The sequence below is a fragment of the Heliangelus exortis genome, chromosome 1, assembly GCF_036169615.1.
Source record: "Heliangelus exortis chromosome 1, bHelExo1.hap1, whole genome shotgun sequence".
Classification (NCBI taxonomy): Eukaryota; Metazoa; Chordata; class Aves; order Apodiformes; family Trochilidae; genus Heliangelus; species Heliangelus exortis.
The window spans coordinates 184,364,855-184,385,687 of NC_092422.1; the positions used below are offsets into that span (position 1 = coordinate 184,364,855).

A 20,833-nucleotide genomic window follows, 5' to 3' on the forward strand; every position below is an offset into this window, starting at 1 on the left:
GAGCCTATACAATGCATTGAATTCTCTATAATTTTAAAAAGCATTTTTTTGAGCTTTTTGCTACCTTGAAGTCCTCCTACTTGGTCCTTCATATCATGAGCTCATTAAATGGAATGATAATTTATTTAACTTAGCTATTGTATGAGACCTTATGGAGTGTAACAGCAAGTGGGATCCATCTTTCTATGAGACAGAAAGCAGTTCACAATGTATTTCCTTCATTAATCATCACAGAATTAGGACTCCTTTTTCATGGTCTCCAGCTTCTTCAGTTAAGTAATTAGTGCATATGTTTAGGACTAATTTTACTTTCTCATTATAGAAAGTAGAGATGGAAAGGAACTGTAGGATCAGCTGATGTATCAATCAGCACTATGGCAAGATTGACCTTTATTTAATAAGGTATTTTAATCAGTGTTCTGCTTTTAGTTTTGATGCCTCATTTGCCTTCCCTTAAGTGTACCATCAGTTAGCACATTGGTGAAGTAATTCCCTGATAAAAGTATTTTATCTTAGTCTTGAAATACATACGTTAATAATTATTCCACCATCTCATTCCTCCCTGTTTAAAAGACAGAGAAATGGAGAAATCAAATTATAGATGCAGACTCAGTAAGAGAACCAGGAATCCAACTCAGCCTTTCTTAGCACTGCTTCAGGGCTTTTGCCTTACTACCACTCAGTACCAGTAGGAAAATCCGAGTAGTTTCTCCCATGTCTATTCTGGTGCTTCTCATACTTGTAGACATTTTCAAAAGGAAGACCTGGAAGTGTCTTCTAAGTCTGTATTGGTGAAACTTGACTTGTGGTCTCACTCCCCAGTTTCTTCCCTTCAGTTTCTACTACCACCTCCAAAATACTTTGATTCTTTTGTCTGCCTTAGTTTGAGAATATTCTCTCATGACACTGGAAGTTCTCAGACTTCCAACGTTGAGCTCTAACAAAAGTGTCCTAAACAACATAGTGCAGACGGCTGTAGAGGAGGGAGTCCAAAGATCCTCTGGCTGGAGCTGTTCTGTTTTGTGTGACAGAATTCAACGTACAATGAGCAGGAGATTGCACTAAGGCACTGCAAAGGAAAGCCCCAGATATGCATGCACCTACTGTTCATACAGTCCTTGGATAAAACTTAATACCTTGGACATAAATCCTACAGCAGCATTATGACAATCTTAATTCTGGAGAGATTAAGTTCTGTCTGCTGCCAAACACAATGAAATCTCCATGTTCACCTTTATATTTAATCTTTTAAAAATATTATTTATATAGTTAAATTCACAGGAAAGTGATTACCATTATCTGAAGAAGGGAATTTTGGGAAAAAATTTCTTAAAAAAACCCTGCTGTTTTGGCTTCTAGTTGCAGGTTTCTGGATGAAATGTGTCTTGTACTACTTGCCTACTGTTCTTGTATGCAGAGCTCCTTGTAGCTCTTTGTGGAGGTGATATCTGAAGAAAAAAATTTGTAATTAAACAAAGAACTTAACAACTGGACCTACTTGTGGTGATGCCGTGACAGATGAACCACTTCTCAGCTGAAGCTGAAAGAGAACATGTGAGCTCTTCACAGCTGTGCCATGACTTTGTTCTTGGCTGACATGGCAGAGAATCATGTTTTGAAGATAGAAATGAGAGCCATGAATTTCCAACCTGGAACTTATGGCTGAGGGCTTCAAAGAAGAGCCTGATTTTTATTTTGAATAGCAGTGTACCCAAACACTTCTCCTCTGAGGCAAGTGTATAGACCTTTTGCTGCAGTTCCAGATTCCACTGGCCAGCTGCATCCTGGCAAGTGCATGTGGTGGGCTGTCTGTAGCGATTCATCACAGACCACTCTTCAATGAGTTTCTTCTACGTTTCCCTTCTGAAATGGAAATTCAAGTGGTCAAGTTGGTTCTGAGTTCAAAATCACCTTAAGTGCTTTGAACATAGAGCCACACACCAAAGCAGCAAAAGGCTAAAGTGGATCTCTCTTGAACCCTTTAGAACGGAAGGAGAGTAGCAGACATGAAAAGAAATACCAGTCTAAAAAGAAGGGAAGAGGGTAGCAGAAAACTTGTATTTTATTTTTGAAAGTATTTTTTATTTTTGAAAAGTACACAGCTACTGAAAAAGGGAATACACTGACTTTTATAGTGTATCAGGAGTCAGGGGTACACAGCTTTACAAAAAAGAGGCTATATTATTTTATTGGATAGAAAACATGGGTATACAGGGATATACCTGGTGTTCTGGCTGGATCTGTATTCCTCATTAGTACCTGAGCTATTGGCAGTTCTTTTATTTGTTGTACCTATATATGAAAATAATCACTGAGGGATAGCAGGTATCTGTTCATACATTTATTCACCTCATTTTGAATGAGTCAGCCTGAATGTGAGCGTATGCCATGAGAACTACATGTTACAACTGTCCCTGAAGGAGACACCTTGCTTATCATGAGCTATGAGATGTCCAGACCTGTGACCAGAGGACATCAGCATCACCAGGGGGAAGCAGGTATCGATATTTCTACATTTATTCACCTCATTTTGAACACATTCACCTGAATGTTTGTTAGTGTATGCCACAAGAACTACATGTTCATAAGCAGGGCTTTGGAGTTTCACAGCAGTCTCCATGTGCATTGTGACCTGAGCTATTTTCTGTTTTGGAGCATGACAGCTGATGCTCACTATGTCATGTAGTGCCTTGACAGAACAAATGCACCACTAGCCTCCTGTCACTCAGCTTCAAATACTCACTCAGCCTTTTGCTGATGGTTTTCTGTTGCAGCAGCAATCATGTGTGCAGGCTACTCCTGTTTACAGAAGAAGATTCTCTTGCCAAAGGTGTGCAAAGCTCCACTCAAGACTATTTTTTTTTCTTTTACATAAAACTGCTTTGACACCAAGAAACAACTTGCCCTTAGCTTCTGTCTTTAAGGATGCTTACTCTGCAGTGACTGCAGCTCAGACAGATGCATGGAGCCAGCCTTCAGCAACCTGGATCAGGGCTGGTATGGACAATAATGAGGTTGTGCCAACCAGCTGGCAAGTCCTGGGCTGGGCATCCTGCACTGAGCTCTGTGATGAGCTCTCTGCAACGTGGCTCTTGGGAGTGATGTGAGGTACCTTGAGACCCTGCCAGTTGCAGTCACTGCAGGGTAGATGAATCCTTCAAATATTCTGTCTAACTCCTGGCTCTTTTTATCTATTTCAGACCTGGGCTTCTAACTGTGGGAAATCTTTAGTGTAAATTCCTTACCTGTGACCACATGGGTCCCAAAGATGAGTAAGATGCTAAACATAAGCATCTTGTGAAGCTGTTCTATCTGCCAGAAAAGTCACAGCTCTCCACAAAGTGCATCATCCACCTGCTCTGACCAGCATCATTTAACATGTCAGCCTGTTCTTAATGCTCTTGTATTTACCACTCATAATGAAGAGCATATTACCACCTTTTACCAAAAAATTAATTGCCTTGAACTCCCAAGACTCTCACTTGGTCTCTTCACCCTTTGGACAGAACTTTTAATTTTATGCCATTAAGACTTATAGTTCAAAATGCAAAATTATGTCATTACACAACACATCAAGGTTTATGTGTGTTGTTGATGGCTCATTCAAAATGTTGTCTGTGGAGCTTAGAGGTAAGGTGAATTCTGACTATTTTTGTAATAATTCTACATGCCATGAGTTTAATAATGTCATTATCACTAGTTCCTATAAATTAAACCATGTAATACTGTTTTCTCCCCTCCTTTTGTTAATGGCAGAAAATTAATATGAAAGTCTTTTTAGAAACACCCTTTTTCCTTCAAAAGGCAGTTTTATAAATTGAAAAGGTATTATTGTTGTATAAAATCTGCATGATTATGGAAATGCATTAAATATAGTATGACCTGAAGACAGCCTGCTAAACTTGAGTTACATTTCTCAGATGTGAAACACACACGGTAATTTACTCTCACACCTAAGCAAATAAGAAATGAATAATCACTATTTTTATAAAAAGAAAATTTTTTCGTATAGCAAAAATACAGCCATCTTCTCTCATGAATAATTTTAACAGTCAAATTCCTTCCTTACAAGCACTCACTAATTTATGTAACTATCCAAAACTGTAGTCACCAAAAGCATGGAGCAGGTGGACAATTCAGCACGGTAAGTCTACAGCGAAGTACTGCTTTTTCTGGCTTTAACCTTCTTACCACCTTGTTGTGTTTCACATACTGTTTCTTTACTGTTTCAACTGTTTCTTTGTCACTAATGCTCAGGAACAGCTGTGGTGCCAGGTACCCACAAAACCAACACATTCATTAATGAGCCTGCAGGAGCTGATCTCAAAGAAGCCTCCAGACAGAACTACTACCTGGTTAAGAAAATAGCTGCCCAGCTGTCTGATCATTGCCTAATAATTTCTTGTCCTTGAAGCTTTTCCTACATGAATTAGCACTACTGTGATTATTATACTTTATTTGCTGTCTCTTACCCTCTGCTGAGCAACTGCATAATGACATCTACATGCATGGGGCAAAGCCCCAGAAGCAGAGAAGAGCTGACAGGGTAAGTGGAGGTTCCTCTTAGGTACAGTGTTGGTTGCTCTCCAGGTGCACGCTTCTGAAAAGACATGACTGTCCCTGAAGGGGATACCTTACTTATCACAGGCTATTGGATGTCCAGGTCTGTGACCAGAGGATATCACCATCACCAAGAGGAAGCAGTCAGAAGGGACACCCAATGGGCAGTCCTGACCATTCAGCCACAGTTTTTGCCTGTTAGACAAAGCATCAGTTCAGGGAGTCCTCCTTAACAAAGGGATGCTCATCAACTGTACCTGCAAGTCTAGATGCCAGCATAAGCCTGGAGGCAGACCCTGTGTTCGTGAGGAGGCAGAAGAAGGGATAAGGGGGTGTTTAATAGTCATGCTGCATGTTATCAGGGCTTTGACTTCACATTGTAAGAGTAGCTTGGGAGGCTGAGGGTGGCATTGCTTATATCCTTAGTCTTAATTTCTTGTCTATATGACAAGAAATCTCTCTTCCAAGAGACACATTGATACTTTACATGTGGACAAACATTAATGAGTAGTTCTCCAGTATCTCTTAACCCAAAAAGGAACAGGGGGATGTAGTTTATGGGGTAATTATCAAAGTCCTCATGCATGTGCAGCATGTGCCATGGGGACAGACAGGAGATTGTTTGCTGCCAACTCAAGGACAAGTGTTGGCCTTAATGTTCTACCATCTTCTTCATTATGATGGTGTAAGTAATCAACAACCCCCTTAACCACAAGCTCTTGCCACGAATCAGTCACTGGAGCATGCAACCAGAAACTGCCAGGATTGCAAAACCTGCCTCACAGTCCTGGCCATATGAACCCAACATCTTCATCCTAAACACTGGCAAATGACTTCTAGCTGCAAAAATGCATGAGTTCTACCTACACATCCCAGTGCATGTTTTGGAGTGCAGACTTTTGATAGAAACCTCTCCTTAGTCAGTGGGACCATGCCCCAGAATCCATCAGAACAGTGTTGAGGTTGCCAAGCTGCAGCCCATCTTGTACAGAGATCGGAGACCACTGGAGGGAATTAAGGGTCTGTGCCCTGTTGTTGCAGTAGAATATTTGCTCACTGGGATGCAGTCGGGTTCCTGGGCATCCAAAAGGCCAGAATAAGGACTGATCTCTGGCCAGCAAAGTGGAGAGCTGGTGCTCTGCTGACACTGGCACCTGCCATGTCCCCACCACTGACAGGGGTGACAGTGGCCCCCATGCCTCTGCTGGGGTCTCCTGGGACTCCTTCAGGGCTGTGGCTGTCCCCACATGCAGGTGGAGAAATGCTGGGGGACTGCAGGGGGATTTAGACTCACCATGTTGTTGCTTAGCAGAAACCTTTTGTGACAAGGGGGGAGAGGATGTCCTTTTCAGAAGATGAGCTGTCTTTTTAAAAAGTGGTGAATATGAGGCTTGACTGTGAAGGACAAAATGGGGTGAGTCCCTTTTTGTTGAGTTCTGATTTGCTTTATAGCTGCTGGTATGATACATTTCTGTGCTTAATCCAAGAAAAATGAGCTGCTGACTGATTTTGTCTGACATGCTGAGGACCAACTGTTCTGGCATGAGCTTGTGCCAGAGATGTGAGAGGTGATGAGCCTCCAGAAGCCAATTTTGCTCATAAGGTGCCAGAACAGATGAAGTTCTTTGATACAAGTAGTTGTAGGGTTCACGAGCTCTGTATGGTATAGACAAATCTGACCAGTACTGATGCCAAAAGCACTTGTGGCATAACTGTGAATGTTATTTTGACAAGTATTTTTAATTTTCAAATGCAGTTGAACATTATCCTTACAGAAAAGAACCACAGGGCCAGTTCTTGAAACTGATGCCCTCCGTTTAACTACAGAACAGATGTACACTGCAAGCAACATACACTTTCCTTAATGTACAATATTAGTAGGCTCTAACTAGGTCTGGAATCACATGTGAAGTTCAATCTTCAAGTCCATTTATCTTTGGGCTAAGCTTGCTGACGGTCTGCAATGCAGATGTATGGACAAGGCCCTCTGGAGCAGGACTCAGAGCAGCTATTTTTGTACAACGCAGGCTGCCAAACAGCTTTTGATTTCCAATGCAGTGCTGAAGGGGTCCTGATATCTTTGCTATTATTAGAAGCAATCTACAAAATCACAAAGGAGGTGGATGAGCTGAATGCAGAATCCTGCCCTAGTGGACACTGGGTGAAAATAGTAGGGGATCAGTGTGAAGTAGATAAAAGAAAGTACTTCTTTAGCAATCAGCAGCAAGCTTCAGGAACTCACTGCCATGTGGTGCTGTAGTAGTTGATGGTATCAGGAGGTTCAGAAGGGATTAGACAGATCCAGCAACAACAGACCTATTATAAAGACAGGGCAGGGACGTGCCCACTGTGGTACCTGTCACATCAGATACACAGCTGGAGGATGCTGGAAGGGACAGCAGAAATCAGCCAGGCTTGCACATGGTCACCAAACAGCATCTCTCCTCTTGCAACTGCATGACAAACTACAGCTCTGTGACAGTTTCATGTTTGTAATCTAGAAATGTGTTTTGTCCCCAATCCCCTGAATGAAAATTCAGTTGCTACAGCATCCTAGAGTCCTGTGAGCTGATTAATGATCTCAAAGCCACACAGTAAAACAAGGACAAGGATTCTTCTTCATTCTTGTCATTACCAATCACCCAAGCCAACACTCCCTCCTTACTGTGTCCTGTGCTAACACACAGAGCAGAACGTGATATTCCATCCATTCATGCTACAATACAAAACCAAATGAACAAATTTTCCATGGGGTACAGAAAAAGGCAGAGACAGTGAAACTTCAATTCTTATGAAATAACATACAAGTGGGTAACAAAACCATCCCAACTACAGCTCGAAAAACTGTTAAGAAGTCGTGCATAGTGCAGCAATTATGGCAATTTTGAGCTTTCTTATCTTTTGGAGGCTGAAAAGGATAAAAACATAGAATCATTAAGATTGGAAAAGACCTCTAGGATCATCAAGATCAAATGTCAAAACTTGCTCTGCCCCTTGCATGTCCTCTTTCCCAGCAACTTAGGCAGTAAACCAGTCTGTCAGCTTTTAAGTATACAACAAAATTAAGACAATCATTGTTTTTAAGCAATTGCCCTCTAGGCCACCCAATAATATGTTTCTAAAGCAGTCCTACCTTTGTTTTCCAACTTGAGCTCCTCTGCTATCAAGCTGTCTTGTCTGTTGCCAAGCACAAATGCCAGAAATGAGAGGATCAGGGCATCCAAGATTCCAATAATTGCCAGGATATATGCCCAGCGGACTGAACAAGCCCCCAGCGTGTACTTGTCTGTCTTTTCACCACACATCCGTTTTACCTCATCTGAATCCCAGCCATCAGGAAAAATCATACAACCCAGGACGAGACAGGCAGCTTGGAGAAAAAAGAAAAGGAGAACAATGGGATAATGAGACCAAAATTTTGTTTTGATGGAGAACCTACATAGTTATCATTAAAGCAACACACTTTTCCATCCCAAGCTTCGAAGCTAGGTTACTTAAAAACAAGTCACAGAGTTATATGCTATGATTAAATATTAAATATTAAAATTTAAAATAAAGCATCATTTGAGCACCTTGCTTAAAAAAAAATAATAATTACATCCTGAATCCCTGGCCAGGTTTTGTACCAGTATAATCGCATTTTCCTGATGAGACTGATGCTTCATTGTAATGTGAAAGGCTCACACAAAAGAGGAAAATTATTAATAACCTGTATGTTCAAAGGAAACACTGTATTACTGTCAAATGGTCAGGCAAACAAACCAAAGAAAAATAGAGGAAAAAACCTACCTATCATTTCTAGTAATGTAAGTGCTTGTAACACACATAGATAATAGCAAGGGGTTTTTCCTATCAGTTGGCAATACCTCTTTAACAAAAGTATGTTTTATGCATCAGGTTTGTTCTCCTCAAAAACACAAATAATGACATTGTTCTGTGAGGAAAAATGAGCTGTCAATATTGCTGTCAACTTGTGATCTGGTTTATTTGAGAGATCACCACGTGACATCTCAAATACAGAAAAGCACTGATTCTCTTAACACCAAGAAAAATGAAAAGCCTCTCCAGGCATGGGGAGAGAGCTGATATCAACCATCAGCTGCTCCAGGTAGGGGCAGCCGTACCATGGGGGTCAGAGGCAAAGGGTGGGTGTTTGGGTTCTCATCCATCAGACTAGATGACTGCTAAAATGCTGAACTTAAATTTTGAAGCAGCCTAAATTTTTTGTGACCTTTGGTTCCCAGGTAAAATGCCTTGCTGAGGGAGAGCAGGTATTGTAATCAGCCATTGGAGCTCTTGTGGAGCAGGCAAAATGAGGTGACAAGTTTGTTCTTTCAAAAGTCATGTTCTCTGTTACCTGAAGCAGAGTCAATCTTGCCCACTGGCCAGCAGCTACTGTGACATCCCCTTCCTGGACAGCATCAGGGTGAGTGCTGAGCACACACACAGTTCCCTGGGCCTGGCTACCCACACCTTAGGTGGGACATGGATGCTCCTGGGCAAGGAGACCTCAAGCATGCTCCTACTGGGCTCTGCTGCATGGTCACAGCCCAGCATCCCCAAAACTAGGTCAGGTTTGGCCATAGCCTTGACCTGGCACAAGACTTGGTTTTCAGGCTCATGTCCTGTGGTCACTGGGGAGCAGCCTCCTTAGGGGTTGGTTGTCCCCCCTCCCTAATGGGGTGTGTGCCTTGCAGTGCAGGGTACAATGGCAGAGATGCAGCAGCTTCTGCCCCTGAGAGGGTCTGATGTGTCCTGAGGTGATGATGATGATGCATCATTACATAAATACACACACAAAAATGAAAAAAACATATCCTGAGTCTTCACTAACACAGTCTCTCCCCACTGAGTCACTAGCTGAGAAAATCCATGGGCTCAGAAAACACGTCAATGTGCTGAGCTCATAGGATTGGACTGAACGTACTGCTGCATAGGACCTGGCTTCCCACTGCCTGCAGGGACTCTCTGGGCACAGCTGAAGAAGTGCAGCCAAGACATGACATGAACCTTGCTGGTAGCTTCTGGACACTGTCTTTGTCTAGGAAGCACCACAGGGGTTGGCACTGCTGTGAGTGACACAATGGACCAGGTTGTCTCCAGAGGTCCAGTCCAACCTGAACTGATTTCTGTCAGGGACACAGCATGTTGGTAACAGGGGACAGAGCAGTCGGGTGCTCATGGCACATTTCTCATCAGAGCAATGAGAATAGTGCACAGAGAGGCTGAGCTGTGGCCCTTGGGCATTGGCTTCAATGTGAGCACACCACTAGCCAGGGCAACAGCAGCACTAGCCAGGGCAACATCATACGGGCATCTTCAGTAGGGGAGGACAAGATATAAAAAGTAAGTAAAATAAGAAAAATCTAAAAATGAACATTATGTTAAATAGGGTCATACCTCAGTTCTTATTACATTTATGAGAATCAGAAAATCCATATGCTGTCAGTAATTGTCAGTTCTGTCTTTTCAAACTTGGAAACAAGCACATTTCCAGTATTAGCACTTCTTTCTTAGTATGAATGATGAGAGACAATGTCATAATATTATATTGGTGCACTGTGCTCTAAATTGCAAGTATATGTGCTATTGGGAAAGAATACACTGTGTGTATTCTTTTCAATGGCTGCTGAACCAAACCTCTGGAAAACATAATTTATACACAAAGTAGCTTGTGCAACCAAGAGCTGCTAGTGCTTTGGGAATTGCAACAAGTTCTTGTCTTTTCTGGACAAGCATAAGCACCATTATTTTATATACTTCTAAAACCCACAAAATAAAAACACACCTGCACAGAATCAATATGATGAAATATTGGAAAAGAGATGTGAAAACAGCTCAGGAATGGTATTTGCCTTTTGACAGTTACACAGTTGTTGTAGACAAAGCCATGAAAACATTTCTGCAGGAAGCATCTGATGCAGAATAAAACCTGCACCTAAGGCATTTGACAAATTCTTCCTGAGCAGGTAATTTGTGTGAAAATATAACAGTCTATAATAGTTTCAAGGACAATTAGTCTTAGAAACAAGGACAATTAGATAAAGACTGATTTACTCAGAACATGCAGATTGGACAAATTGACTGCCTTAACTCATTTACACAATTTCATAGGATCTTCCAAAGATTTTAGAAACAAGCTCTACAATACTTTTCTTTCTTGAGCTGGTTACACATGCTTCCAGAAAGATTATTACTTGCAGTTAATGTATAAGCAGTGCTCTCACAGTTGTGAGGATTTCACTGAAACAATGAATCAAATCTGTATATTTCTGGTGTTGGTGAAAATGTCTGCTTTTGCCCAGATAAATGTTGAAAAATGTTTACTATATAACAGCAAATACCAAAGACAGTATATTTTATTAATAGGCCTCAAAATCAGAGGAAACTTAATGCTTAGTTAATGATCAATAGACACAGGACTTTTCTGCCTAAGTGCAAAAATAATTAGCAAATCTCTATGTTTTTTTCATGACGTAGAAGATCAGACATACATTCTTAGAACTTCCTAAAAACAATGTAACTTCGTTCTTTTCCGCTTTGGTAATTAAAAATATGTGCCCTTATCTCAGAAACTCAGTACACAGCTTCCCAGCTGAGTTCCTCAGATTTCCAATTAACTCATCTTTTCTGCATTCTGTTCCTGCATGCTGTGATATACTTGCTTAACTTTCTGGAGTCATTGTGCTGTTTGCAGTTGGACTTCTCTTGATAATACAATGCACAGGCAAACAGCTGGACTTTGCATAAAGGCAGGTATCAAAGAGAAGATATTATTATTATCTCCTTTGCCTATAAAGTTTCCGTGCTTCTTACTAGATAACTGCTTGGTCAACATTTTCAGATGCAGGAATCATACTTCACCTGTAGTGATTAACATAAGTAAGATTTGTCAACCTCAAGCCTTCACTTGCAGAGGGAATATTTTGCACTTGAGTGCCTCCAAGAATACAGACTGGTTCGATAATATGAAACAGGTAATGACTCATTTATCAGCTCAAGACCAAACAGACAGGTATAAAATCCACCTACAGATCTACTTTGTATTGCTAGATTTTTTTACATTTAATCCTTCTAAAGAGGATTAGAAGATTTTTCTCTAGAAGGAAATTGCTTTCAGTTTTATACAAATTTTAAAAATGGAAACCATTTTATGCAATTTCAGTGAAACTGCTAAGAAATTATTTTATAACACAGACAAGGGTCCCATATATTTGTCTAAACTTCTATTGTCTCTAATGGCAATGTGACTGAAATGGAAATGTAACAAAGGCTACTACTGGTTTACTGCTATTCGGTTCAGATTCTCTACTATATAAATTCAGAAATTTTGGATTTGGAAAACACACATACTGAAAGACTTATATCAGTTCCTACAGGCTTATTTGATTCAAGTAAGGAAAATGTTTTATCTATACTGGTTGAAGGCAGTCTTCTGTGTGTGAACTGAATACATCCGATTAGCACCATCTTCCTGATCCTGCAGACAGCCCAGGCTAGGACCTCTGCAGCTGATCAAGAGCTTTCATGAGAAGTAGCAGGGGGAAATTGATAAATGACTGATTAGTGTCACTGACATCCTTCAGGACTATTTGGGCATATGTAAAATTTAGAGGAATCATTTCCACATCGTTCTCCCTTTGGCTGCTTGAGTAGCTCCTGGCAGGAATAGCGCTGATGTGATGATGGCCCTGGGCTTTCCCCAGGAATGTGGGGTAACAAGATGTAAGGTAACAAAGGTTTCTCCTCCATATTGGAGTGTGGTGAATCTTTTAAAGATTTAAAAAACTAATTCATAAATTGTAGTTAAATATATATGAAAGTCATTTACTTCTCTTCTTAAAAGCCTTTTTCTCATATGAACAGCTAACAGAAACATTTATGCATTTTTCTTTCAGGGCTCCAAGTGACAAGACAAATTATTCATACTAAGAGAGGGACTCCAGGATTTTACCTCCTGGGATGAAAGGATGCAGTTATGAGACTTCCAGATTGGAAATGGACACTGAATTGTTGCTGGCACTGACATCCTTGTGTCTCTGACTGAGTTAATATTATCCCAGGCTGTGCTCTCTGCCTGAGCTCAAATGGTAATTAGCAGGCAAGTAGCTCATGATGCTATGGCTGTGCCAAATCTGGTGACAGACTAATACTGTATCATTGCATGGAATGAGGTTCTTATTTATGAAAAGGCTGCCTGTTATACAGGAAACCAGTGCAGAGAAATTCCTGCTGGCAGGACTCCACTCTCATCTTCATTCTTTCCTGACAACATACCTCATTTGCTTGCCTGTAGAGTATGATGATGGCAAGCTTCCTGATAAGAGTAAAAAAAAATGGAATGGGAATTACACTGACTAGCTATTTTCTTTCCATATCCACATATGCAAGAGCCCTCAAGCCCCCATGGCTCCAAATCTGAGAGTTTCTTTGTTTTCAGTTTTTTATCTAAATGGTATTTACCAAACCAGTGATGCATTAAACTCCAATAATTAAACTCCCGAGGTTTAGCTGAGTTTTATTGGTGAAGTGAGGTTCTAGGACAGAGCTAAATGAAAGGTGAGGACTCTGGCAGGGGACACTCATAAGGACTACAGGCTTTCAGGAACCTGTACTTGGGAAAGAAAGAAAGGGTGAAGGTGGTGGCCAGAGACACACGGTTACAGTCCTGAGTGAACACAGCCTGCACAGCCATTCAGCTGAGATTGCCTTGAGTGATATGGACTGTACTAATCAGTGGGATAATTATTCCCCGTGTTTACATTTGTGTTCTGGCTTGAAGCAAATGTGCAATTTTGAAGCAAATCCCCTGATTCTCTCAATTTACTGATTCCATTCACAGAAGCAGTTCTGGTGCATGTAAACCAGATTATTTTTGGAGAAGTTTAGAAATGCCTTCCCAAAATTTATTCAATACTGGATGATAAACTTAAAATTGTGACTCAGTGGGTGAGCTTCATTACCACAAAACCTTTGCTTAGAAGAAGGCTTTTGAATCATGCAGAGTTTCCTTGAGACCTGAAGTGGTTCTTGTGCAATACAAAGAGGCAAATACCATACAAGACTTATTTGCTGTTTTGATTGAAGACTGCCAGATCCAGTCTTCTGTTTTGGAGAAGCTCTCCAGAGAGGTGCCATTTGGCTCCCCAAAGAGATGACACAGCCTGTTTATTTGTTCCATAAGCAGACCAAAAGTTCCTCTGGCAGCACATCTTGGTGGTACTCATACAGGGTTGCTAACCACATGACTGTTGTAGGCTTTGAGACAGTCCATGAGAAAAGTGGCATGAAATTCAAGATTCAAGGGCAGTGTTCTTGGAGAGTTGGAATGATAAAATCATATCTGAACTTTTGTGCCCTGCGATCCCATCTGGCACAATGGAGGTGTTCTGTGAATATTATGGAAAGAAGTAGTAAGGAGGTGCCACAGTCAGGGAGGTGACACTCACCATAACCTGGCTGTGTTGACAGATAACAGGTATTTTGATGCCTGCTAGTTATGCTTAGACAGCAAAATGGAAGCATTTGATCAGCTGTTGCTATATGTCAAGCTGGATAACAGAAATATGGTTGACCAACAGTAATACCCAAACCCAAGCACTAAAGAGCATGAGCTGTTCAGAAAGATGGAAACAACTGGGAAAGTGAATTATATGTAAGCAATGTTAAACTCTAAATATGTAGGAAAGAATCACAAAGATGGTACAGTCAGCTTCAGTGGAGATCACTTGGGGGAAGAACAGTAAGAGAAATTTTACTGTACTGAGAAGACTGTTTTAAACCTGAGGTGTTGGATTCATGTATGGATAGAGATTTCTTTGATATGATAGAGACAGAAATTCTGTGAGGGGTTGTATCATCATGGGAGCATTTAACTTCCAAGTTTTGATCATTAGATATGATAATTAAACTTTGAGATTAATGCAGTTCCATGAATAATTTAGTTAGTACAACAACTACCTTAGCTTGAGCATAAAGATAAAGCTAGAGTATCACAGATCTTCAGGAGTGTGTGGCAGGTGACTCCCAAGGTACATCTGAATGACTCCTTGCAAAAGATCACAACTTCTGGTGTTCCAACCACAGTTCTCTGCCATAGATATTTGTAGTCCCTTGTCCGGAAAAATATGGAACCTGGGGACTATTAATAGAAGCAGGCCTAATCACCACATGGGCAAAGAATCCTGAGAAATGTCATGACAATGAATGCTAACACCTACAGCAGAGGTAGATGAGTAAATGATGAAAAATGGGTAAACTGGAATTATATAGGACAAGAGATAAGAACACTTCTTAACAATGAAGCAGGTATGGGAGATGCTATAGCCAGTAACTCACAGCAAGGTATGTGTCAAAAGTTATATTTACACTGTTTCACCTCCTGTGGTGTCCACTGGCTCTGGGATCTAGTAATTTTTTCCTTTTGATTTTTTCTGTTTGAAGTGTCTAAAATAACATGAAAATTGTGTCACCACCCATCGGAGTTTTTCTAATGTGTCTTTGTGCCACAGAATGTGTGTTATGAGGTCTCTGTGTCAGCTGAAGGTTCATGCTCAGAGATCACAGGAGCTTGACAAAGGTCCTTGCAAATGCATGTGCTTAGAGGGCCACAAGCTGGGGGGCAACAGTCATGAGGACAAATTGTTTGATGATGTGGGGATAGGCAAAAGCCAATTTTCTCTCATGCTAGAGTCTCCTGGACTGTATAAATAATGAAGAAACTATGTGTTTATATTGGGGGTTTTTTTTCTTTTTTTTTTTTTTTTTTTTTTCAGCAGATCACAGCTGTCTACTGGAATCTTGGCTTGGCTTCGCTTGGCACCAAATCCTACTATTGAAAGTGTTTATTTTGAATGCTGTCACAGAGGAGTGTTACAGCTTTCTAATTTAATGTTAACTTCTCTTTGCAGAACCAAAGCACAAGAAATTCTGGTGTTTAGCCAAACCATATCAAACCTGACATGCTGAAAGCCACTTGATTTAATTAATGAATAAACCCAATATAAATATAGTGTAGGCTGCAGCAGACAGACTGGAGAATAGGTGTTATTATGAATGACACAGGCTAGACATCACTTGAGATTTGCACAGCTGATGTTTCATCACAAGTTAGGGATCCAAGTAGTAAAGCTATTTTAAACATGGTTTTGGTAAAGAGAAGGAAGAGCTGAAATTAGTCTTGCTTTCAGTGGTCATGAGTCAATTCAATTAAACAAAAGAATAAAAATAAAAACTACCCTGAAGCTGGATTTAAAAAATTCTATATCTCAGAGGGACAAACTTTGATAAGATGAATGAAATTCCAGGGGTACTTTCAGCTCTGTCAAGCAAACTCTGTTTGCCTCTACCTTCACTAACTTTCCCCCCAGAAAGCCTCAGAAAGAATAAACAAGATGTGAGCAGAGATCTTGGAAATTATAGGAAAAGGGACTAGTTAGCAAAGAAATACACATTTTTGGAGGTTGGATAGTGCAGGTCTAAAAGACAGCTAAAAGTCAAGGTGTGCTAAATCTTTCAGGAGAAATTGAAACACAAGGTTAAATAATCTTTAATTAGGTTAACAAAGAAAGAAAAGAAAGAAGAAGAAAAGCAGATATGGAGTGAGCCTGGGGTAGGGCCTAATTCTTTGCCTTGTTTCTCAAGGAGAAAAATGATAGAGAACAAGAGGACAGTGCCCTCACAGCTGGGCATGAGCATTTGGAAATGAGAACTCCTCCCTCCAAGCCCACAGGACACCTGAAATGATCGTAATATGCTCATGCTGGAGGAATGGGCCCTTCAACCCCAAATACTGAAATAACCAACACACTGAACTGCAAAGCTGGTAGGCAGGCTTTTTAAACAAATTTATTGTTGAGATATTTGAGAACAGCACACATGCTACCTAATTTTTAGGAAAAACTAAATTAAGAATGAAAAATAATTGGAGCAAATACTCACCCATCAATTTTTCCCCAGTTCCTTGAATAACTATTGTAGGAAAAAATAATTGAAGACATGGAAAGAAGTAAGAAATAGGGTGATGTTAGCATAGTTCTACCTGACAGCCAGGAAGCAGTGCCTTTATGAAAGAAAGCTAAGTAACATGTTCTTCAGAAAGGATTTGGTACTATGTCATATTGAAATATTTATTAACCTGGAGAATAGAGCAGCATCAGAATTTAAGGTGCTGACATTTTTTTTGCTTGAAGGGAAAGTCTTGAGCTGTTGGGCAACTCAAGCATCAGCCTGGGTGTTAATCATCCAGTGTTTTCATCAGGAGCTTTGGCAAGAGTAGAGTTCTGGTAGTAAAATCTACAGATGAGAGGCACAATCAATGTAGAAGACTATTGAGACAAGTGGTGATCAGCATATGAATATGATGATCAGCCTTGGAGAACCATGAGTCACCAGTAAAATGCACTCAAGAAAAAGGTAAACAGGAGAATTGGTGGTATAACAGAAATTTTTTTCAGCATAATGTAAGTACTAGAGCCACCTGGTGCTGGTGGTTTTTAATCTTCAGAAGAGTGATGTTTGGAACAGCCAGTTAATCAGAGCAAGATTATTTACAAAAGTAATATGGTACTTCAGAAAAGGTATTGCATGATGTTGTAACTACCCATGATAAGGGGAACAGGTTTTATGATTTAGTAAGTCTTTTCCAGGCTTGTGTTCTTATGAGGAGGCTGAGAGATTAACATCTTTGGACTTAATAAAGAAGGATAGAAGGAGAATAGCAGAGAAACAATTAGGAGCTAGATGGAACTACAGAAACCTAGGATCAAAAATAGTATTGACTGTATCAAAGCAAAAAGACAATACAGCAGAACAAGTGTGAGAGGCCAAGAAGGAGTTCACTGTTGGGCTCTCTCACTGTAGTCTTTACAGAAATTTGCTCCTTCCTTTGTTCATTACAGGTTTCAAAATGTGATGGCAAAGAATGAGAGACATGATTTCTTTTTTTTTTCCAGTCCTCATGCAAGCTGTCCTGACTTCCCTGCTAAACATCAACCAACTACAACACCCTTGTTTTGCACTTGGGGCGTGCATGCCCCCAGTGTGTTCCTGATGCCACTGCAATTTTAAGCAGCTAAATAGCTCTAAACATGATGATGAGTAGGGAAGTCTTGGAATGCTGCAGCCACAACTTTTAGGATAAACAGGCTAGTGAGGTGAAAGCAAAATGAAGAAGCAAGAGATATTCATACAAAAAGGGAATTTCTAAAACAAAGTCCATAATAAATACTATCGCTTCAGTCTTTTGCTCCTGAAAACTAATGGCAAGTACTCACTAGCAAAAAAAGAAGGTGAAAACCTCTAAAAAAATCATGTAGCATTGCCTAGAGAACAGATCTGCATGCCTTATGGTGCTGGTGTTCTGAAGAATTTTCTGATTACTCTGTATAAACACAAGAAAATTGATCCCAGAGAGGGGGAATAGCTATTTAACTGGAAGGGCAGTCTTGGCACTTGAACAAATGGACATAAACCATCCAAGAATACATTTAGGTTGTAAAGTAGAAGGCAGTTTTGAATTGTCAGGGGAGAGATTCTGGCATAAAGTCAGGAGCTGTAGCCAAAAAGTTTTAAATTGTCCAAGTTGATGCTGTTAAATAGGTATTAAATATGGAGTTTGTGATCAGTGTATTAAAAAAATATTAGTATGTTTTTCTCTGTGAGGCTAAATTCAACTACTTTGGACCATTAAGACAAACTGAAAGAACTTAAAGTTCTTATGCTGATACTCTTGAGACATTAGAAACGAGGGATTGTCACTTTTCTCATTTGGACACAAGGACAATGCAAACATCACCCGCTTCATCCTTAGGGCAGCAGCAGTAGGACTGAAGGCAAACTCCAGGCTTATACATCATGGGCATTTAGCTGAAAAACTTCAGATTTAATTTCCTTTGACTGTAAATTCAGCAAAACTCTCTACCCCCATATTGTTGTCAGCAAAGCTTCTTGCTGATTCTTCTTGCTGTTCCCAACCAGCAAGGCTTCACCTCACTGTGAAACTCAATTCACATTACTGCAACCCTCGAGTGTGGGGGTTTGTCAGTGTCTCACCTGCTACGTGCCATGGAGCACACTAGCACTAGTAGTATATTAATAAAAGAATCTGCCCCCCAGTCTACTGCTTCAGAAGAACATTTGGTACAATGTCACAGTCATGTTCACTTTTTTGTTTGGATGACCACTATCTGACAGTCACAATTGGAAATTATTAGAAAATGGTGCAACACACCCATCCAGTACACAAAACAGCATGGGTCAGTGGCCAACAACTGAGTGAGCAATTTCAAATTAGCCACCAAGAACTCAACCAATTGTTGCCTGACACCCACTTCCCTGGCTGTTGTGCAGCAAAAAACCCAAATGACAAAAACATTTGTAGGAGCAAATTAAACCAAAGAAGAAGGAGGGAAAAAGTTTTCTTAAATGTGCTGAGCCTCTCCTCTACCTATATGGCCCCTGTGGTGCTGGTGCAGAACCCTGCCTAGGGAGCAGCAAAACACCTGCAGCACAAACAGCTGCCAGGCAGATGCCTACATGTGCTCTTGATCACTGGCCAGCAAGAGAAAGCTTTCCTACAGAAGCTGACTGAGAGATTCAAGAAGCTGTTTGGCAGTGGGTAAGATAAACAGCCACTGGCAAAATTTCTCTGCTGTAACCTGAGATGCAGGTTAGTGGTCACTGCTACGTTCTCTTCAAAAGCATGGCTACGATTCCCAGTTTATAATGCAAAATGATAAAGATACATGATTTAATGTTGAAATGAGACATTTTTTTTAAGATCCACAATTTACAGGCATTCAACTGCCTGTTTGTGGTCATGACAGTCACATTTTCTTCGCCATCACTTGCAGCTTTGGGGTGCCCTTATACTTTAATGGGGAAAGTGATGTCCCAGAGGACGTGACTGAAGTCAAGATGAAAGATGATGTGATGGACAAGGAAGAATTCTGTCGTGAGTGAGGAAAAAAGAAATAACTGAGTGCATTGGGAGAGAAAGGGGAAGGCTCTTGTCCCTCTTGTCTTTTGTAAAGCATTAATGTTTGCTAGAAATTACCTGCAGTTTATTAAATGCTATGCTTTCCTTGACAAGGGGGAACTGTACTCACCCTCTCCGAGCCACTGGCCTCCAATTGTTAAAATCTGTTCAGGACCCACCAATTCCTTCAGGCCTGTGGATCCCTCAAAGTACTCTGCCACAGGGCTCCAGCTAGCTCTGTATGGGAAGATCTAGGCTCCAGACTGGCTTCATTCCCCTTTTTAAAACCAGGTGCCTTCCCAAAGCCAGTCTGCATTCCCTTCTCTGAATGAGAGGACCCAGGTTTGCTCCTCAGATTGGTTTGTGGGACACGAAAAAAGTGAGACAGGGTTTGAAGCACCTTATGCAAAGCTAAAGGCCTGCAGAGGGGAGGACCTCAATATGTGGAGGAAAAGGGACCTGGGAGACAGCAACATGGGGCAGTTTTCTCTGAAAAGAGAGGTGGAACCAGGAGGAAGCATCCTTATTCTTGAGCTGGAAATGGTAAGGTTTAACTAAAGTGACTACAATCATTTAAATCTGATTTCCAAAGCAGTGCTAGCCAATGTTGCAAATGGACTGGCACAGAGGCAAGAAAAGTTCTAAATGAATGATAAAGGCAATGACTTTTGCATAGTTCCTTTCAAGGCCCCTGAGGCACACGCATACATCTTTATGCCTGCAGAGCTTGTCATGTGCTATTCTGCATTTATCTCTGCTACAGCTCTTCCTGATCTCCTAACAGCTTTGCTTGGAAGAGAAATGGACAATAGGCCTGGAGACTGCTCAGCTGCATTGCTTCTTCATTAAAGCTGACATTTGGCAGTGAGACTTTACTGCCTTTCAGGAGCTGATGTCTCATTGATGCTAACAGCAGCAAAGGTATCAGGGGCGTCTCTCCCACTGAGCATCTGAATTTTGGATGGTGAGAGAGAACCCTGGAGTATGAGCCCAGTAACACCAGTGAAGCTTTTCTCTTGCCTTTTTGCTGTTAAAGAGAAAACTACTACCTTTTACCCAGGGTTAATTGTATGAGATTACTGAGTGTCCTAAACTCGTTGCTTTTGACACGCCAGGGTTGAGGATACATAAAATATTTGAAAAACTGTGGAAGACATCTGCATTAATTTTGTGAACATCTTATTATAATATACTATATGGGCAAGCACATCTCATCTTCCATTTGCTATCAAGTCTGTCAAATCAATAATGTGCCCTAGTTTGTTCAGTACAACTGCAACAGTCTTTGCCTTGGTG

The 20,833-nt window shown here is 40.8% G+C and overlaps 1 protein-coding gene across 2 annotated transcripts in view; it reads right to left on the reverse strand.

Annotated features, from left to right (window-relative positions):
* LHFPL3 (LHFPL tetraspan subfamily member 3) overlaps positions 1 to 20,833 on the reverse strand; it is a 225,985-nt gene that overhangs the window by 67,696 nt on the left and 137,456 nt on the right. For both annotated transcript variants that reach the window (XM_071733993.1, XM_071733995.1), the window contains exon 2: positions 7,694 to 7,930. In XM_071733993.1, coding sequence (XP_071590094.1) covers positions 7,694 to 7,930 — 237 coding nt within the window. The remainder of the gene's footprint in view (positions 1 to 7,693; positions 7,931 to 20,833) is intronic.